The sequence below is a fragment of the Rana temporaria genome, chromosome 1, assembly GCF_905171775.1.
Source record: "Rana temporaria chromosome 1, aRanTem1.1, whole genome shotgun sequence".
Taxonomy (NCBI): Eukaryota; Metazoa; Chordata; class Amphibia; order Anura; family Ranidae; genus Rana; species Rana temporaria.
The window spans coordinates 59,871,710-59,892,132 of NC_053489.1; the positions used below are offsets into that span (position 1 = coordinate 59,871,710).

General features: G+C 43.2%; 1 protein-coding gene across 1 annotated transcript in view; it reads right to left on the reverse strand.

Moving 5' to 3' along the window:
- Positions 1-20,423, reverse strand: part of CPLANE1 (ciliogenesis and planar polarity effector 1) — a 185,927-nt gene that overhangs the window by 62,724 nt on the left and 102,780 nt on the right. Inside the window, exons 23-31 of the mRNA XM_040338483.1 lie at positions 20,037-20,192; positions 19,414-19,522; positions 17,428-17,701; positions 14,749-15,613; positions 12,735-12,904; positions 9,839-9,984; positions 5,856-5,926; positions 5,677-5,753; positions 3,352-3,544 (exon numbers count right to left, since the gene is read on the reverse strand). Coding sequence (XP_040194417.1) covers positions 3,352-3,544; positions 5,677-5,753; positions 5,856-5,926; positions 9,839-9,984; positions 12,735-12,904; positions 14,749-15,613; positions 17,428-17,701; positions 19,414-19,522; positions 20,037-20,192 — 2,061 coding nt within the window. The remainder of the gene's footprint in view (positions 1-3,351; positions 3,545-5,676; positions 5,754-5,855; positions 5,927-9,838; positions 9,985-12,734; positions 12,905-14,748; positions 15,614-17,427; positions 17,702-19,413; positions 19,523-20,036; positions 20,193-20,423) is intronic.

Here is a 20,423-nt window from a genome sequence, read left to right on the forward strand (position 1 = left end):
ATAGAAGCTAACATAGGTACCCTCCAAAGTGAAGAGAGCATCAAACAAAACCATGGCATTCATCAAAATGGGCGTGAAATAAGACTAATATATATATATATATATATACACACACACACATACATACATATATACACACACACACACACACACACACACACATACAATCAAGGATCTAGAAGGTTGTATCTCAGAAGCGAACTTATAGACTCCATGCACACTAGCTGTTTTTTTAATCTCCTAGAAGTGGTTATTAGCATTTCTGTCTATTCCTAGAAGCTAGATAGTGTTGTCCTATGACCCCTTTCACACTAGGGTGGTGCGGATGGTAGCGGTTAAACTCGCCGCTAGTTTTAGCAGCACTTTACCGCTGTTATAGCTGCACTTTGGCACTGCTAGCGGGGTGCCTTTCACCCCCCCCCCAGAAGGGGTTAAATGCGCCCGCTTAGCACTGCTTTCAAAGCGCTTTTAAGGTGCTTTGAAAGCAGCGCCCATTCATTCCTCCGCCGCCCCAAAGATGCTGCTTGCAGGCCTTTTATCCTGTCCTGACCCAGTTTGAAAGCACTTGGGCTTTCACACTGGGGCTGCAGAAGAGGCAGTTTACAGGTGCTATTTTTAGCGCAAAAACACCTGTAAAGCACCCGAGTGTGAAAGGGGTGTAAGTGTCCATGCATACCACTTTAGGCTATTAGCGTTTTTTGAGTTTCAGCATCCAGGAGCAGAAAAAAATAGTTTTTGTAGAGTTTCTTGAAGCATTTTATAGCAGAAACGATCCTAAATGTAGCTAAACGTTCCCAATAGTATTTTTGAGATTTTTTTTTCTTTTACTGCAAAAACGCTAAATAAAACATTTTATTTTACTTAAAAAAAACGCTAGTGTGCATGGAACCATACAAAGGATATGAAAGGCATCAATATTATAAGAAATGATAAGTATACAAGTACCCGTATCCATACCATTATTACTAAAAGTTACAGAATTAACAGTAGAATGGTGGTAATCGAGCTAATGGAAATCTGAAGGTTGACCTCATGTTATAAAACATAGAGCAAGAAAGCAATAAGTAAGCAAAAACAGAGTGGATTAAAAGGGAGAAAGCGAAAAACGAAACAAAGAGAAGAATATGGAAAGCGCGATAGGCAGAAAGTAAGGTGGTGAACGTGTCTGAGTACTAGGGTGTATCCAAGCTGGAGCATCTGACTGAGGATGACAAGGGCAATAAGTGAATCAGATATAAGAGGTAAACTTATGGGAATGTCGGAAGTAAAAATTTACTTTTTTAAGGGAAGACAACACTGAGCACGGGGGAGAGAAGACTTGCAACTCCCCTGCCTGCCCAGGTATCGGGTGAAGCATCGGGAGCATTTCCCAGAGTACAAGTACTCGGGGGAAATGCTCAGTATCGGTCCCGATACCGATACTAGTATCAGGACATCCCTAGTACATACACATCCCTCCAGACACTTTGCTCACAGCTACCGGTATCAAGTGAACAAATGCATTAAGCACTGAGTGCAGTATTAACACCAACATTCTGCATAAAGAACAGCGAATGCCTGCACACTACAAACAAAAAAGCAGCCACAGGCATTGGAGTTTATTTACGGAAGGCAAATTCACTTTGCACTGCAAGTGCACTTGGAAATGCAATCGCTGTAAATCCAAGGGGGACATGCAAGAAAAATAAAAAACAGCATTTTTGCTTGCACATGATTGGATGATAAAATCAGCAAATCTCCTCCTCATTTCAGATCTTCCCCTCAGATCTACAGCGACTGCACTTCAAAGTGCACTTGTAGTGCAAAGGGGATTTGGCTTTCCTAAATCAACCCCATTGTGTCCAGGAACAAAGACTATAAGAAAGAATAGAGAATAGAGGTGAAATTTAGGCTAAACAAATAATGTCAAAATCCAAGAGGCATGTGTAGTCTTAGAGCCCCTTTCACACGGGCGGATCAGTAATGATCCGCTCCGTGTGTCCGTAAAAGCTCAGCGGGGATCCTCCGTTAAATCCCCGCTGAGCTGGCAGCTGAAAGGGCGGTCCCCGCACACTGTGCAGGGACCGCCCTGTCTTTCCTCCGCTCTCGTGTGTCCGTGTTCATCCGATCCGACAGACGGAAGAAAAAAAAGGATTTTTGTACTCACCGTAAAATCCATTTCTCTGAGTTCATAGACGGACACAGCCTTCATTGACCTTAGGGTTATGCTTCTTCCTACCAGGAGATTTAGGCAGTAAACGGCATGGCTGTCGGCCAGACACACTGTGACAAAGCCATAGAGACCGGTCATATGTGTGCCCTAGAACCGAAGTTCCCCGGCCGCCCCTGGAGCAACCGGGCCTGTCGTGGACGTCCCAAAGCTGAGCTGAGGGCCGGCACACGCTCGAAGGCCGAACATGGGGGGACTACAAGGGTCGATGACCCAGCCTGTCACCCAGTCGGCTGTTGATAGAAGAATCGCAGGATTCAAAAATGCAGGAACAAAATAATAAAAAAGCGAGAAAAATCGCAAGAAAAAAACCCCAGAGTCCAGGAACTCCAGAGAGAGCCTGATCTCCTGTCGTTAGGCAGAAAACAAACTGAGGCTGCTAGAGCAGGGTGTGGGTTATGCCTGGGGAGCCACGCCCCCTGGGAGGAGCGGCATGAAGGAAAGGTTTTTAAAACCTTAAGTGCTGTAGAATTCTGCCTAAATCTCCTGGTAGGAAGAAGCATAACCCTAAGGTCAATGAAGGCTGTGTCCGTCTATGAACGAAAGAGAAATAGGATTTTCTTTCGTCCGAAAAATCGGATCTGTGCGGAGGCGGATGATTACGGGTGTCAGCAGATAGTCATCCGCTGACACCCGCAATCACATTGGGACCAATGTATGTCCCATTTTCATACGGATGGATGAAAATGCAGACATACGGTCCGCACATGTGAAAGGGCCCTTAACCTGAATTGTGTTGTCCTTTGTGTATTTGTTCTACATCTGTGCAATATTCCAGCATGAAACAACTCTTGCACGTTGCCTCTGTGCAGGAGTCTTCTGTAATAGAGACCTTTCACTGATGCTCTCTCTTTGGGCAGAATTACTGAACCTACCCCATGTAGTTTACTGCAGGCAGCTTGTAATGGATGAATCTGCTGGGTCCCAATCACAGCTCAGCTTTCTGATATTACTGCTAATTTTACAAGGCAGTATCTGGGTTTTCAAGGGTATTTGGTGCAACAAAAAGCATTTATATTCATATGTAGCGAATGAGGAAAATATTTAAAATTTTAAATTTTTGTGCGAAACAATTAGCTTTAACAATAAATTGTGCCCAGAATTAGCAAGACAAAACTATGTTCAGAAGCAATAGAATTTACCTGGAGTAATCGAAACATTTCATCTTGGAAAAGCTGCCTGACGCCATCTGAGGTGTTGGCAAGCTGAGTGCTTTGTCTTCCATCAGAAGTCAGTTCTGGCAGGTTGGTAAAAGGAGCAGGAGGTGGAGGAACATTCGTGGCACTGGGTGAAGGCTGTGGAAGTGAAGAACCAGTGGACATGGCTGGTTCACTGCTAAAACAAACCACACACAAAAACATAAAAACATTTCCCATTCATTACAACAAGCCTAAAAATCAGGATTTCTGCCGCATAAAAAACAGGTACCTGTATATATTTTGTACTTTCATCTGTAAGTGCTACACACTGCCATTCTAAATCCGACACTGAATTTGTGGTCAGTATGTATGTCTGGTGCTGCTTTCTGCCTGGCTTCTCTCAATTATTGCAATATTCCTTTATTTAACCCTGGCATGTTTACTCACCGACTGTGTATCATCTCCACAGCAACTGATGCTGGCAATAAAGACATTCATTCACTAACAGACCTCTTTCTCTTTCCTATTTGTGTGCTTTAAGAAATACTCACACTTTGCAATACAGTATGTGTTTAACCCTTTCATGCCTAAGCCTATTTATGACATTTGGTGTATACAAGTTAAAATCCGTATTTTTTGCTAGAAAATTATTTAGAACCCCCAAACATTATATATATTTTTTAGCAGAGAATCTAGAGAATAAAATGGCGATTGTTGCAATGTTTTATGTCACACAGTATTTGTGCGGTGATGTTTTAAACACTTTTTGGGAAAAATTAAACTTTGATGAATTAAAAAAAAAATGAAAAAGTAAAGTTAGCCCATTTTTTTTGCATAATGTGAAAGATAATGTTACGCCGAGTAAATAGATACCAAAGCATGTCACGCTTTATAATTGCACGCACTCGTGGAATGGCGACAAACTACGGTACCTAAAAATCTCCATAGGCGACGCTTTAAACTTGTTTTACGGTTAACAGGTTAGAGTTACAGAGGAGGTCTAGTGCTAGAATTATTGCTCTCGCTCTGACGATCGCGGCGATACCTCACATGTGTGATTTGAACACCGTTTTTATATGCGGGCGCGACTTCCGTATGCGTTTACTTTGTTGCGCAAGCTTGCGGGGAGGGGGGGGCACTTTAAATATATTTTTTTTTTTATAATATTAAATTGTGTATTTTTTTTTTTTTACATTTTGATCACTTTCATTGCTGTCAAAAGGAATGTAAACATCCCTTGTGACAGTAATAGGTGGTGACATGTACTCTTTATGGAGGGATTGAGGGTCTAAAAGACCCCCGATCCCTCCTTTGCACTTCAAAGTATTAAGATCACCGAAAACTGCGATTCTGAATACTGTGTACTTTTTTAAATCCGGCGCCATTGGCAGCCAAGAAACCCGGAAGTGACGTCATGACGTTGCTTCCGTGTTTACATTGCAGAGACTGAATCAATGCCGTTTACGGCTTAGTTTCAGTCTGGGCCTGGACACTGGAGGCGCCAGATCAAGGATCGGGTCTCCCGGTGGAACGGGAGGCCCGGTCAGAGCCGCGAGAGGCGGCGGGAGGGGGGGGATGTCCCCTCCAACTCCTCCGGCATAACAACCGAGCGGCTTTTAGCCACATCGGTTGTTATGCCTGGATAGCCAATCGCTGGCTATAAACAACGGTACTGGGATGATGCCTGCAGCTGCAGGCATCATCCCAGTATAACCCCCGAAAGCCGAGGACGCATATATGCGTATGTTCGGCGTGAAAGAGTTAAAGGACAACTGCAAGTGAAACACAGAATTCCATAATAAATATGCCATGACAATATCTGGGCACCTGTGTCTGCAATTTTGGTTTCCATTGTCTAGTGTAAAGCCAACCATAGACGGTTCAAATCTCCGCCGGTTCAGCAAGGACCAGCCAAGATTCGAACCATGTATGGGCAGACTGAATGTACCATAAATTGATTGATCAACATGGGTACAACCAGCCATGTCTGATTGTAAATGCGAATTGTGCAATTAAAGCCACTAGCAGCAATTACTGTGTTCTCCTGGCAGGGATGGCATCCCCTTCTCCCCCATCAGGAGAACACAATGGCTCCGTGGGAGAGACTTCCCCATCAACACTGACTGTGTTGATAAGGGAATTAAGCAATTTTCTTAACTGCAACCCGTGGTTGCAGGAAAGAAAATACGCCCGTCTATGACCAACTTAAGAGTCAACAACCCAAATTCAGATTTTGGCCTTTTAAACAAGCTTGTGCTTTATTGTGACAATAAACCTCTTCCTTATTGAATTCACTAAGAAACATAGCAGGAATAACCAAAATCTTACTGCAACTGTTCTGGTATTTCTTCTACAAATGATTCTTCGGGATCCTCTGCATTCTGCTCAGTTTCAGAGTATACAATCTGTACAACAGAAGCACCACATAAAATGAATCAGAATTGTATTATTATTATTAGATCTCCTATTTAGTGCATGTTACAGTCAGACTTGTGTGGTTTACATACCTCTACTTGTGTTGGCACAGGACGTATATCGACTGAGATTTTGGGGCTTCTCTGGGTGTCAGGCATTTCATCTGTAGGGAAAATATTAAGCTTTAGTGTAAGCTGAACCTAACTAAAGTTGCTGTTAAATATGTAATTTTTTACACTTTTACACTCTGCCATGCCATAGCCTTGATTTTCTCTCTCATATATCCATTTGCTCCCACTGCAGTATTCCATTCCTTCCTCTTTTCTATCAGTCAAAGAACTTTTATTTAATCCCTTCAATGACTGAGGGTGAAACAAACACCTGAACATAGTTTTGCAACTTTGACATGTGTTTTGTGACAGTCCTAGGCCCTGCCACAGCGTGATATTCGTAAAAAAAAAAAAAGACACAGGATTCATATTAAAGCAGAGTGCAAAGCTTGGGAGTATTTATTATGAGCGGAGAAAACTATTTTTACAGGTCTCTCCAGGTTTGCTAGTCCCAGATCTGGGTCTGGAGCTTGGAGACTTCGAAGAGATTTGGGCAGGGAGAAATCTCCAATCCGGTGTCCAAATCTTATTGGAAAGGGGCAGGCTGTACAATGACTGATCACTGTGACAGCCAAGCACGATGATCAGATGATTGGGGAATGAATGTTTGTACAAGACCTAGGGGTTGGTGAGAGCTCAGTCTCTGTTCTGGGAGCAGGACGCTCCCAGCAGAAAGCGCACCGACAAAGACTCACTTTCATGAGGCCGCATATGTGTATACAGTTGGTGGGAAAGGGTTAATCCCTTAGGGGACCAAGTGCATGTTGGAATCCATCCCGTCATTGCTAGGTAGTGTGGGCAAGCAGTACCAACACACAATGCGATTATCAAATGTACCATTTCCTTGGCATGCCTCATGTCTTCTCTTCCCTTGTTATTTATCTCTCCTTTGCTTTAACATCATTTTGATTCAGGCTGGGTTCACACTATACTACACGACTTTCATCCTACTTTGCTCTGCGACATCGGTCCTACATCGGTCCTACATCCATCCTACATTGATCCTACATCCATGGGACTTTCATGAACAGGATACTACTTTAATCCGACTTTGTGATAGTCTGACTTGTTCTTTGACCAATCAAAACAATCCCAGAGTGAGATAAATTCCTTTTACTGCTGCTGTAATCACATGTCGGATGTCAAAAGTCGGATGGTAAAGACAAGGCTCCTACTTTGGTCGGACTTCAATGATATTCAATGGGCTGAAGTAGGATCAAAGTCGGACCAAAGTAGTACAGGGAGCATTTTCAAAGTCGGACCGACTTGTGTCGGACCAGTTAAGACGGCTCTCATAGGGAAACATTGATTGTCACACGTCATGCGACATGAGCTCCCAATGTAGGAGCGTTTGTGTGAACCCAGCCTCAAATAGCAAATCCAACAACCCTTTTTTTTCTCATTAGCAGCTACATTATTCCCAATCTATCATTATTCCTACATCATTTCAATCCTGTATACATGTATTCATCTTTCCCTTTTCACCCATATAGATCTTCATTAGGACCCACGCTTTGCCTTTTCCATTAACCCCACATTCTTCTGGTCTCCGGATCCACCTGTATGTACCATACTTCCCATTCCTACTTTCAGATTGTGCGTTGTCATTGTCTTTGTATTTTTCAGACTTTAACTTAGGTCACCGTGAATTCTCAAACAGTGGATTGTCTACCCCCTGTGACACTTTTCTTGGGCTAAGGAGATACATCTACTTGTTAAAACAAACTCATTATTTAAAAATTAGACCTGGTTCACACAGGGGCGACTTGTCAGGCGACTTAGCCGCCTGACAAATCGCACTCCATTCTGTATAATGGAACCATTCTAATCGAAGTGACTCAAGCCCCTCCAACAAAAAAGGTTCTTGTACTACTTCGGAGCGGCTTGCATTGACTTCTATCTATCCGACTTTGAAGCCGCCCCTGTGTGAACCAGCTCTAAGTGTTTGCTAAAACAGATGTATTCCAAAAGAGGTCTGAGAAACAAAATACAGGCATACCCCACTTTTAAGTACATAATGGGGTTTATTTACTAAAACTGGAATGTGTAAAATCAGGTTCACTTCTGCACAGAAACCAATGAGCTTCCAGGTTTTATTACCAAAGTTTAACTGAACAAGCTGAGGTTAGAAGCTCATTGGTTTCTATGCAGAAGTGAGCCTGATTTTGCATTTTCCAGCTTTAGTAAATAAACCCCATTGTGTACTTAAAAGTAGGGTATGCCTGTATTAGAAGAAGAGTTATATTGCTATACATGTTCACTTATTAAAGCGTTTATTCGAAAATGTGGCCCCACCTACCCAGAGAGTACATACCATAACTAAAAAGAAAAATGACCATGAACCGGTGACAAAGGGCCAAATTCACAGAGATCGGCGTATCTCTGTGCGGGCGTAGCGCATCTCATATGCGTTACGCGACGTAACATAGAGAGGCAAGTACAGTATTCACAAAGCACTTGCTCCCTAAGTTACGGCGGCGTAACGTAAATGGGCCGGCGTAAGCCCGCGTAATTCAAAGTAGGCTGGTAGTGGGCGTGTTGTATTATAATGAATCGTGACCCCATGTAAATGAAGCGCCGTACGAACGGCGCATGCGCGCGCATGCTCAGAATCGCATTAAATTTACGCCCTAAGATACGACGGCTCAATGGCAACGACGTGAACATAACCTACGCCCAGCCCCATTCACGTACGACTTACGTAAACCATGTAAAAATATACGCTTGTTCCGACGTCCATACTTTACTTGCGCCTCATATAGCAGGGGTAACTTTACGCCGGACGTAAGCCTTACGTAAAACAGCGTAGCGGGCGCAAGTACATTCATGAATCGGTGTATCTAGGTAATTTGCATATTCAAAGCGTAAATCTACGGAAGCGCCCCTAGCGGCCAGCGTAAATATGCACCCAAGATACGACGGCGTAGGAGACTTGCGTCGGTCGTATCTTGGCAAAATTCAGGCGTATCTTGTTCCCTGAATAGGGCGCATAGATACGACGGCGCATCACAGAACTTACGCCGCATATCAATAGATACGTCGCCGTAAGTCGTCTGTGAATCTGGCCCAAAATGTTTTTCTATTTCTATTTTCTATGCAGTGAGACACCTTTGCAAAATCTGTCTGATGCCGCGATAATTTTTCGGCATGTAAAAAACTACGTTTTAAAAAAATATAATTTAAAATGATGGTGTGTGTGGGCTTCACTGTCATTTTTCAGAACCCAAAAAATGATAAAAAAAAATTGAACATGCTGCATTTTTTAACAACGTTTAAAACAATGTCGTTTTTCGGGTTGTAAAAAATGATTGTGTGTGGGCTTAAACGCTGTGAAAAACCCGTGCATGCTCAGAAGCAAGTTATGAGACGGGAGCACTCGGTAAAACTACCGTTCGTAATGGAGTAAGCACATTCATCACGCTGTAACAGACAGAAAAGCGCGAATCGTCTTTTACTAACACAAAATCAGCTAAAGCAGCCCAAAGGGTGGAGTCATCCGAATGGAACTTCCCCTTTATAGTGCCGTTGTACGTCACCGCGCTTTGCTAGAGCATTTTTAACGATCGTGTGTGGGCAACGTCGTTTTAATGATGAAGTTGGAAAAAACATAGTTTTTTCTAGAGGCTGAAAAACTTTCTATTTTTTACAAGCCGAAAAATGATCGTGTGTACGCGGCATTAGAGTTTTTCTCTCTCAGCGCCAAAAGAATATTGTTCTTAAATTAGCTCCACTTTTAAATTTGGTGCATTCAATCAGAAACAATGTGAAAGTGTTACTACGTTCAGTGTGACCCAACGTAAAAGTGGTGCATTTTAGAACTATCTGAATTTGGTGCATGAGTCACTGCCAGAACCGTAAGTGTTGAAAGTATTTCATGAATTTGGCACAATACATTAACAAAAGGATATAATGCCAAAAAAAAGTGACGCAGCAGCTTTATTGAATTCCTCCTAACGAGTCTTCACCTTCTGTTTCTGAAGGGATGGGAATTTGCTCCACCACAGGATATTCAGAGAGGACAGATGTATCATCCAGAGACTTATCCAGGGAGGTTACTTGTTGCCTTTCCTGGCTCCCATCACAGCTCTCCCTGCTTCCCTTTGACGATGCTCTAATAAAAAGACACAATGAGAAAGAAATGTACTGGATTGTTTCTGTTTAAAGTGGAGCTCCAGCCCCCTTAGCAAAAATTGAAAAAGGTCAACAGCTAACAAATACTCTAGCTCCTGACTTTTAATTTTAGGACACTTACCTGTCTTAGATTGCTGCGATGTCGGTACTCCAGCCAATTTTTCAATCGGCTCTCGGGTCCTGCTGCCGTCATTCCTTGTAAGGGAAACTGGCAGTGAAGCCTTGCGGCTTCAGCAGCCGACTCCTTACTTTGTTTATGTGAAGCGCGCTGCACTTTGTGAATGGGCTAGCAGCGGAGGAAGGAAGGCTGAACAACCAGGGGACTTTGCTGTGCCAAAATCCCCCAGAAGTATGAGCAGATACTTGTCAAAAACCGGTATCTGCCCCCCCGAAAAGGTGCCAAATGTGGCAGTGGAGGGGGGAGGAAGCCAACGGAGTGGAGCTCCGCTTTGAGGTCTCTATTACACATACAAAGAAATTACTAAATAAGCTGTAGCAATATACAGTAATAGATTACCTATTTTACCTTGCACCACCATCCCAGAGCATCAGTGTTGTGAATGAAGCTGGCGGTAGAGGAAGCAATAGGCTGTGGAACAGAGCGGCTCCTGTCACAAGCAGTGTGATACCAAATGCACTCCGCCTGGTACAGCAACAGCTGGGAATACCTGAATACAAGTCTGGTTAATAAAGGTAGGTTTATTACTAAACTCACAGTGTGTATATGGGCATATCTGTTCTGCAGTGGTTACTGGAATGCTTTCAAACTGATCCGCAGATGCAGTGCACCTGCAGATTACCTGCACTGAGCCATAGACTTCTGTTATTACTGGCAGGTCCGGTGCACGTTTTGAAAATGCACTACACCTGCAGGATATAATAGAAGCCTATGGCAAAGTGCAGCTAACCTGCAAGAAAGCCACAGGTGCACCAGTTTGAAAGCAGCCTTAAGCCCTTTTCACGCAATCGGTCCGACGCTGTCGGACCCTCCATTCACCTTTGATGCGAACTGCTAAAAAAACAAAACAGAAGGGGATCCGTCCCCTTCCGTCAGGGTGGATCGGAGGGCCCATAGGGTAGAGTGGGCTGTGTCCGTGGCCTCTCTGCATATGCAGCGTGCACACGGACCTGTAATCCACCCACTCCACATATTGTGGCCCGTGACCGGTTACCAAGACGCTTAAGTGGCCCTCACTCTTGAAAAGGTTGGGCACCCCTGATCTAGAGCAAGTGCACAGTGTATTTGTATTTTAGTAAATCAACCCCTTTGACTACTGAAAAAAAACGGGAGAGGAAGCTTACATCTTTAAACTGGACTACATACACCTTATGTAACTACAGTATATAAAATACAAGTATATACTCTGTAAAATGTGTACACTTTACTCATATACTGTACAGCATTTTAATGTTAACAGCATATTTAAAGTAATGTTCTGGGAGATAATCTAGTGCAAACTATCAACATTCATGTTGGTCAAATATCAAATACATATTCTACAGCTACAATATGTATGCAGTATAATGTCACCACAGCATAATAAAATAAATGTACAGTGTCTATGAAACTAGCAGACTAATGTCTGTGGGTACAGGAAAACAAAAGCCTGCAATGAAGTAGGAAGATGCTTCCATGGTAAAGGTTATCAGTGTGCAAGCAGAGGGAAAGGGCAGGCATATCCTTATGTCTGATCCCCATACTGAGACAACTACAGCCTATAATAGGAGATGCATTACCTTTATTAACAACATTTAAGGGAAAGGATGAATTTAAGCTTCACAGTTTGAAGTTGGGGTAAACAAAAACATGGTAAAGATACATATTTAATTGAATGGACCACCCAGGGTGTACCACCCAACACTGGTAGCTACAGTTCTGTATACACTGTTTGTAAGTGCATGCTTCATAATGTTACCATTTGTACTTTACCGATTTTAATGAAAACTTATTGAAAATGAAAAGAAATTAGACCAGATTGTTTGTTCTATAAATTGCTTTTACTGTGTCAGAGATTTAGCAAATGACCCATCGTGGTTGATTTACCAAATCCGAGTTCAAAATCTGGTGCAGCTGTGCATGGTAGCCAATCGGCTTCTAACTTCAGCTTGTTCAATTAAAGCGGAGTTCCACCCAAAAGTAGAATGTCCACTCATCGGATTCCTCCCCCCCTCAGGTCCCACAATTGGCACCTATTGGGGGGGGGGGGGAGGGACAGGATACAGGTATCTTTTTCCACTTCCGGGAGTCCAGGCCGCAGCCTGTGACATCAGCGCGGGGCTCCCTCCTCCTCCCCCAGCCGCCGGGCCAGTAGGAGACAGGAGCAGGCCTCGCACATGGGCAGTAGGGTTCCCAGCGTGAAGTCGAAAGGCTACACTGCCTGGTTCCCTTACCAGCAATGGCGGCGGCAGCACACGACAGCTTATGGAAACATCCATTGTGGGTGCCGACATTGAGTGGCCTCCAGGACAGGTAAGTGTCCATTTATTAAAAGCCAGCAGCTGCAGTATGTGCAGCTTCTGGTTTTTCATAATTTTTTGGGGGGCGGAACACCGCTTTAAGCTTTGACAAAGGAAAACAAAAAAAAACCTGGAAGCAGATTAGGTTCTATGCAGAGCTGCATTCGATTTTGCACTCTCCAGCTTTAGTAAATCTTCCCCAATGTGTTAAGACTGCGTTGCAGCAGCTTTCAGACCAATGCTGGTGAAGGTTAGATTTAACAGAAGGCTCACCTGGAGTCACTTTGCTCTAATAGCTCAGGATCCTCCTCGTGTACTACACTGAGGGACCCTCTTTCTGACTCAGAATCATCATCCTCCTCCTCCACCGGGGCTTCTCTCTGTAAGCTGGGCTTCACGGCATGGTGGACAACAGGAGCTACAATGTACTGTCTCGGTGGAACCTGAAAAGAACACATATATAAATAGATGTACATAGAACGCTAAAATAAAACTTTTGTTTTTCTGTAGTAAGAAGGTTTCAGACATATTGTGAAAGGAGTGTCCCTGCTACATAAATTTATTAAGTAAAAAAATAAAAAATAAATAAAACTAAAGAAGATGTAAAGGATTCAAATTATTCTGTCAAACTTTTGTCAAAATTTAAAGCCCAATTGAAGGATCTTTTTCAGCTCTTTAACAGCTCCCAAAGTACAAGGGGGTCTTCAAAAAGTTTCCACTTTCCAAACTTTTTTTAAACTTTTTTTTTTTTTTTTTTAAACGTAGGCTTCCTTCACATCTAGGCGTCCTGTCCGCCTGCGATCCCGAATTGAGGGACGCCCTTGCGATCCCTGTCACTTCTAATGGCACCCCAATCGTGGCGCCTGTCCGGGACTTCTTTTGGGATACTGCCATACTGCCATTCTGTTTGCAAAATTTTATCGCATCACTTCCAAAGTCGTTGGAAGTGATGGGGATCACAAGGGCGTTCCGAGATCACAGGCAGAACTGCAGCGATTCTGCCAGTTATCTGAGACGCCTAGATGTGAGCGGAGCCTAAATAATTTAAAAAACAAATGACATCACTTTTCTACATAGTCACCCTCCTTTATGATGCATTTTCCCCAGTGTTGTAACAACTTTTTAATGCCATTAGCAAAAAATGTTTTTGCCTCAGCCCGTAGCCACTGATGCACCACTGCTTTTCCATCATCATCACATAAAAAATCGTCTTCATCTTAAAGCTTCACTGAGCAGTGCAAAAATCATAAATCAGATGGCGCTAATTACAGACTATAAGCTGGGTGTTCAATAACCTCCCAATCAAACTTTTATTCCCATACTGAGCACACATGCGGAGATGAATTTGTGCTCCTGACACACCTTCTGCCCACAAAAAGCACATAACATAACGCTGTTCCGCTGTTCCGCTTTGGCACAATTTATAAGTTTCACAGCCATCCTCACCACAGCGTGACAACTCTTATACTAAACTGCAAGGTCAGCCAGCTTGCCAGACAGACTAGTCACATGACACTCTCAAACATGACCCATTACTACTCTTCCCAGTCTCACCGTTTGCAACGGAAATATAAGAAACTTTTTGAAGACCCCTAGTATATTCTTAAAGGCTTGGTTAACACAAATCACTGCCAGCCCCTCTATTATAGGCAGGCATAGCGCACACTATAAGAGTTTTATAAAAACGAGCGTTGTAAATACCGATTTATGGCGATCTTCAGGCCGGTCACATGACTCACGGCCGCTGTAAAAATCCGATATATGGCTTCTGCAGGAGGTGCCGAGGTCTCCCTCTGACATTAGCTGGGGAGATCACACGTCCTTGAGACAAGTTTCGAGTCACGTAACCGACCTGAAGATCGCGCTAAAACTGTTAAAATACCCCATCATACTGCCCCCGTCACACTGCCCCTCATCCTTTCACAATACCCTCCCCTCCATCATACTACAAGTCAGGGTCCCTTCATGGTTTCTTGCACCAGGCCCTGAAGGTTATAGTTACGCCTCTGATTTGGACACTGCCATTACTAACTTCCTCCTGAAAAGGCTTCCAAGATCTTCTAACTTTAGTACGTAGATAAAGATCCACACAAGGACTGTTTGAGAGTCCTTACCCTCAAAATGATTCTAAATTACTGGACTTGCTGTAACAAAGTAAGAGGATCAGCACAACAGCCAAACATGAAGCATTTATAGAATGAGAACTCAGCAATGACAGTCTACATGTTTTGCCTTAAAAAAATATTCTCTTAAAATATGGAGTTGTCCTTTAAATGTCAGCACTTACCAGGTAAGGTTCTTCCAAAAGCCATACAGATGTGAGAATAGCCGCAGAAGAGGTCTTGACGCGTATGGCGGTGTTGGATCCAACATGGCACAGTTCTGCTTTGCCTCTACTATAGAACAACCTGCGGTCAGACCAGCGGATCATCCACTCCACCAGCTTAATTTCATTGCTGTATTTGGCCTGAAGCTCAGGCCCAAGCTCTTCACTAGGTTTGCAGTGCTTATTCTTAATGAGGTTGTAGCTGTAATGATCAAACGTGTATCCAGAAAAAGTTAAATTACAGTCATCTTCGTGGCATTTTTGTGTTCTTTGATCCTGTAAGCCAAACAAGCCGTTTTTGACAGATTGTGATCTAATCCTATGAAAGTACTTCTCAGCCGAAGACAATGGCTTCCCCAGCATCACCGTTGAACACATGACTGGAGATGGCTCAGTTGTGCCTTGAGTCTGAACTAATGTGCTGTCCACAGCAGGGTCATTCTGGGGTTCAGCATTAACTTTGTAGCAGGAACCAGCTCTAAAGACACTTTTTATCTCAGGTCGCCCCAGCTTGCGCTTTAGTGTAGTATGAACATCGAATGCAAGGGAGTTGAGCTCATGTTCTCGAAGATGCGGAGCAAAAGAAGTGAGAAAAGGAACCCCTGGCTCAGTGCTATGAAGCAAATCCCTCTCCAGAAGATAGCTAAGAAAGAGATCCAGGAAGTTGGTGTACTCTTCATCATCACACTCAAACTCCCAGGTTCCAACTTTGGGTACAGTGGGTCCATTCTCAATGGGCATCTCATTTCTCCCTTTTGTTTTTTCTCTGACTTTGTTTGGCATCCCACTGAGCACAGGTTTACTGAGTGGGGTGTGCCACTCTGCTCTGCAAAAGAGGATTAAAACACATACTGAAAACTAAAGATAATTCAACCAAAACAAAAATAAAAGGTACACCATCCAAAAAATTTTAAAAGACGCGGTTATCAAGAATAACTTTTTAAGATGTTGCTGATGCTGGTCTTGTACAGCCATTCAATATTCCCTTAGTAGCAGATGTTGTTTTCTTCAGTGTCTGACACTCTAGAATAGCCCTCAGTGGTCCATCAGGGTGCCTGTCTGCTGTCTGTGAAGCCCCCAGTGTCCTGCAAGTGGCAGCAGGGAGGAGGTAAAGTTTTCTCTGCCCGTGCCAAGCACATGAACTCACTGCTGCTCATTAAAGTGTTACTAAACCCACAACAGTAAAATCAGTCTGTATATGCAGTAAAGCATGATTGTTATACTCTCTGTGGAACCTAAGGTTTTAATCCTGCGCATTGTGTAAAATGGAGGTTTAATCCTGTCTTTTCTGATCCTCCCCTTTGGGGACAAGCTGCACATTCTCAGTTTGGTGTGTATTGCCTTGGGAGAGTGCATGTGATCAGCACAGAGCCAATCAGCATTGTCCAGACAGAGGGTCAGGGGTCATGCAGTGTCATAGGACAGCCAGAGTAGAATGAAAACTCCTCCTACAAGCTTTAACCAGCACTCTGCTGGACACTGATAGAAGTCACATGACTGCTATATACTGCTGATAAGAAAACGTATTTAGCAGTTTGTATTTCCTGGAATAATTGTGTTTCCATGTTCTGTGTACTGTGGGAGACAAGATATAGTGAATGCAGGGTCCTGGGTTTAGTAACACTTTACCAATGTGCAGCTCCACAGATAGCAGCCAGTCATCTTTATGGCCTCGTGGCCAGTACAGAGCCTACTACAGCCTCTGACACTCCTAACATTTTATGTATATGAGCAGTTTAAAAAGGTGATACTTTGTGATAGCATCTCTCTAAAGCTGGGTACGCAGGATGGATCCTTGTTTAGCCCTCTTTGATCAACAGAAGCCGATCGTTAGACTGGCTTCTGTCACACGGTCCTGCTGGAAAAACAGCATACGATCAGCGGCTGGAGCTCTGATCAGTGAATTCTGACAGGGCAGGTGTTGTGGCGGCTTCCCCGCTGACAGAATACAACAGTGCAGCAAGGGGAGATTCCTGAATTCACATTGCTTGTGTGGATGCAGGAATCTGATTTTATTTTTCTGTTCTGCCAGCTGGTTGAATGAAAAAAAAACTCACAGTGTGTACCACCCAGTTTTAACTGACTCAGGACTGGTTTACACCTATGCATTTGTAGTGCTTTTTGCATTTTGCAGATTTGCACTGCAGTCCATTTAACACGGTTTCCTATGGAAATCATTCAGTAGCTCAGTATTTTTTTTTATAATCAGAAGAGTCTGGGGGAGAAGTTGTGTTACAAGTTTGCAGTCACTGAAGCGACCATGAGCTTACAGCAGGACGACTGCAAGCGTCGGTTCTGTTTCGCAGTATTTAGAAGAAAAGGTAGCCGGCAGCTCCAGAATCCAGTAAAATGAATAATCTTTATTGCTACATATAGGTGAATAAAAACAGCTTACATGTTTCTGCACAAAGCCTTGATCACAGCCTGTAATGCCTGCAATATAACATATATTGCAGCATGTTCTACTTTTTTTTCTGGAACTGTGTAAACTGTGAACTATGCTATTGAAAACCATAGAACCTACTTTCCATGCGCTTGTTATGCAGAAAATGCCCTAAAAATTGTTTAAATATCTTTGGACTGTATTTGCTATACACAAGTAAAGTAAATTAAGACATTCTGGAAGTGTATCCTCAGTACCTGTCCTCTGCAGCACTGCTACGGAAGGTGTCAGACAAGGTGTCTGTGTCACTGTAAATCCTGCCAAGGTCGGTAAGTGTGCTCCTGCTGAGACTGGTACCCAGCGAATATTTGTCATAGCAGTGTGACTCATTCTCTGTATTCTCATCCAGAGCTGGTTCCCAAACATGCATCTCCACTGGCCCGATGTTTCTCTGTACACGTCTGAGAGCTTTCACTCGCATCCTCTGCACATTATGGGTTACAACAGACATCATTTCTTCCCCTTCCAGTCCTATATGAACAAAATAATATAAATTCCATATTACAAATGTCTCCCTTTGTCTCAGAATTTAATTGCAACAAAAGCAACCCAGTCACCTAATTAAAGATGCAACAATGTTTTCCCTGTAAAGAAACATCTCCTGCTGCCTACAGCTCTAAACACAGCTCCATTGAAGAGAAATGTTTTTTTCTGGAACCAACACTTCTCTAAGTGTCAATCTCCCAGTCCTTCTTTTCACTCAGTTCTTCCAAACCAAAAATCCCTACTGTGTACTGTGGTTACATTAGGATCAGTAGGAGCAACCAGTGAGCGCTGCAGGGGACACAGGAAAGTCACACTCGTGGAGTTTGGGTTTTAGAAGAAAGTGGAAAACCTGGAGCTGGAGATCTGCTTTAGGTACTGAGTCACTGATCCAGAACAAGCATTCAGCCATGAAGCCAAAACTTCTGATCTGCACACTTGTACTACATCTAGGATTCAAAGTATTAAAGCCGTTGGGTTACCATAATAGTCAAGCAACAAGCATTTTTAACCACTTAAGCCCCGGACCAATATGCTGCTAAATGCCCAAAGGCGTTTTTACAATTCGGCACTGCGTCGCTTTAACAGACAATTGTGCGGTCGTGCGACGTGGCTCGCAAACAAAATTGCATCTTTTTTTCCCCACAAATAGAGCTTTCTTTTGGTGGTATTTGATCACCTCTGCGGTTTTTATTTTTTGTGCTATAAACAAAAATAGAGCGACAATTTTGAAAAAAATGCAATATTTTTTACTTTTTGCTGTATTAGAAATCCCCCAAAAACATATATACAATTTTTTTTTTTCCTCAGTTTAGGCCGATACGTATTCTTCTACCTATTTTTGGTAAAAAAAAAATCGCAATAAGCGTTTATCGATTTATAGCTTTTACAAAATAGGGGATAGTTTTATTATTTTTATTTTTTTTACTACTAATGGCGGCGATCAGCGATTTTTTTCGTGACTGCGGCATTATGGCGGACACTTCGGACAATTTTGACACATTTTTGGGACCATTGTCATTTTCACAGCAAAAAATGCATTTAAATTGCATTGTTTATTGTGAAAATGACAGTTGCAGTTTGGGAGTTAACCACAAGGGGGCGCTGATGGGGTTATGTGTGACCTTATGTGTGTTTACAACTGTAGGGGGGTGTGGCTGTAGGACTGACGTCATCGATCGAGTCTCCCTATAAAAGGGATCACTCGATCGATGCAGCCGCCACAGTGAAGCACGGGGAAGCCGTGTTTACATACGGCTCTCCCCGTTCTTCAGCTCCGCTCCGGGGAGTGATCGCGACGGAGCGGCTATAAACGAATAGCCGCGCCGTCATCCCTGATCGCTCCCCGCGGGAATCCGACCGCCGCATGTAGCGGGGGGGGGGGGTCCCGATCGGACCCCCGACCCGCGGAAAGGCAAGGACGTACATGTACGCCCATTTGCCTGTACGTGCCATTCTGTGGAGGTACATATACATGCGGCGGTCGGGAAGTGGTTAAGAAGATATGGAAGCCTTCATATTTATGTGGATTTTTTTTTTTTCCAGTAGCATGTTAAAAGTAAGATATTTTCTTTTAACGTGTTGCAATCTGTTAAATTCCTAGTTTAGTCCTTACACAACACAAAGACAATAGTATTTTTTAAATCATCTTCAATGCTTATGCAGTGAAAATAATTTCTGCTCATGAAAGTGCACACTACCTTTAATCATAGAGTGTCGCAGTCGCTGCTGAACAGAATTAAATTTCTCTCTTAGTGGAACACGGACATCATCAGGATGTGAAAACGCCTTCACCATGAACTCAGCAACCTGTAAGAAGCAGAGGCAGTCAAGTCAAAAATAATACATACTGCTCAAAATCTGCACCATGGTGCCAGAATTCACAAGTATATAGGAAGAGATTTAATTTAATTTCCTTTATATAGTAAGATATAGACTATAGATTAGATCGGGGGTTTCAAACTGGCAGCTGTCTAGCTTTTGCGAAAATACAAGTCCCATGAGGCATTGCAAGGTTGACAGTTACAAGCATGACTCCCACAGGCAGAGACATGATGGAACTTGTAGTTTCGCAACAGCTGGAGGGCCGCCAGTTTGAGACCCCTGAGTCAGAAATAGAAAGAAACAGTGAGAGTGAGAGAGTGAGAGAGAGAGAGAGAAAATATGTATATGAGAAAATGTCACTTTGTGCCATGTAAAGACATTGTGTTGAACGCGACATAATACCAGACAAGATTCAGCCCTCTCCGGTGCCCATTACCCCGTTTCAGATTATTCCTGTAACTTGATAAATGTCATTCATTTCTTTGCAGCATATACCAACCTTTTTCACAGGAGGGAGCTCACTGATCAGGCTCAGGATAATATCTTGTATCAACTCCTCACAGTTTGCAACTCGAGTGAATGGCAGCATTCTACAAGCCCATTCCAGAGCTTCAAAACAATGCTCAGTCACACAGGAGTCATACTCATCTGAGCTCTGGTGAAAAAGAAAAGAGATATTATTTTATTAAATTACATAACAAGTGGAGCATTCCAACTAATATCTCTGCCTCAATCACCAGAAAGGCACCAAGCAGCAACGACCATTGTGTCCTCAGAAAAAAAAAAAAAAAGTCCCGGAGGGCACAGGCAAATCACCCTTAAGACTATTTCAAACAGTTGGAGTACTCAGGATATTTCCACCCATGCAGGGTGAGGGGTTCCCAGG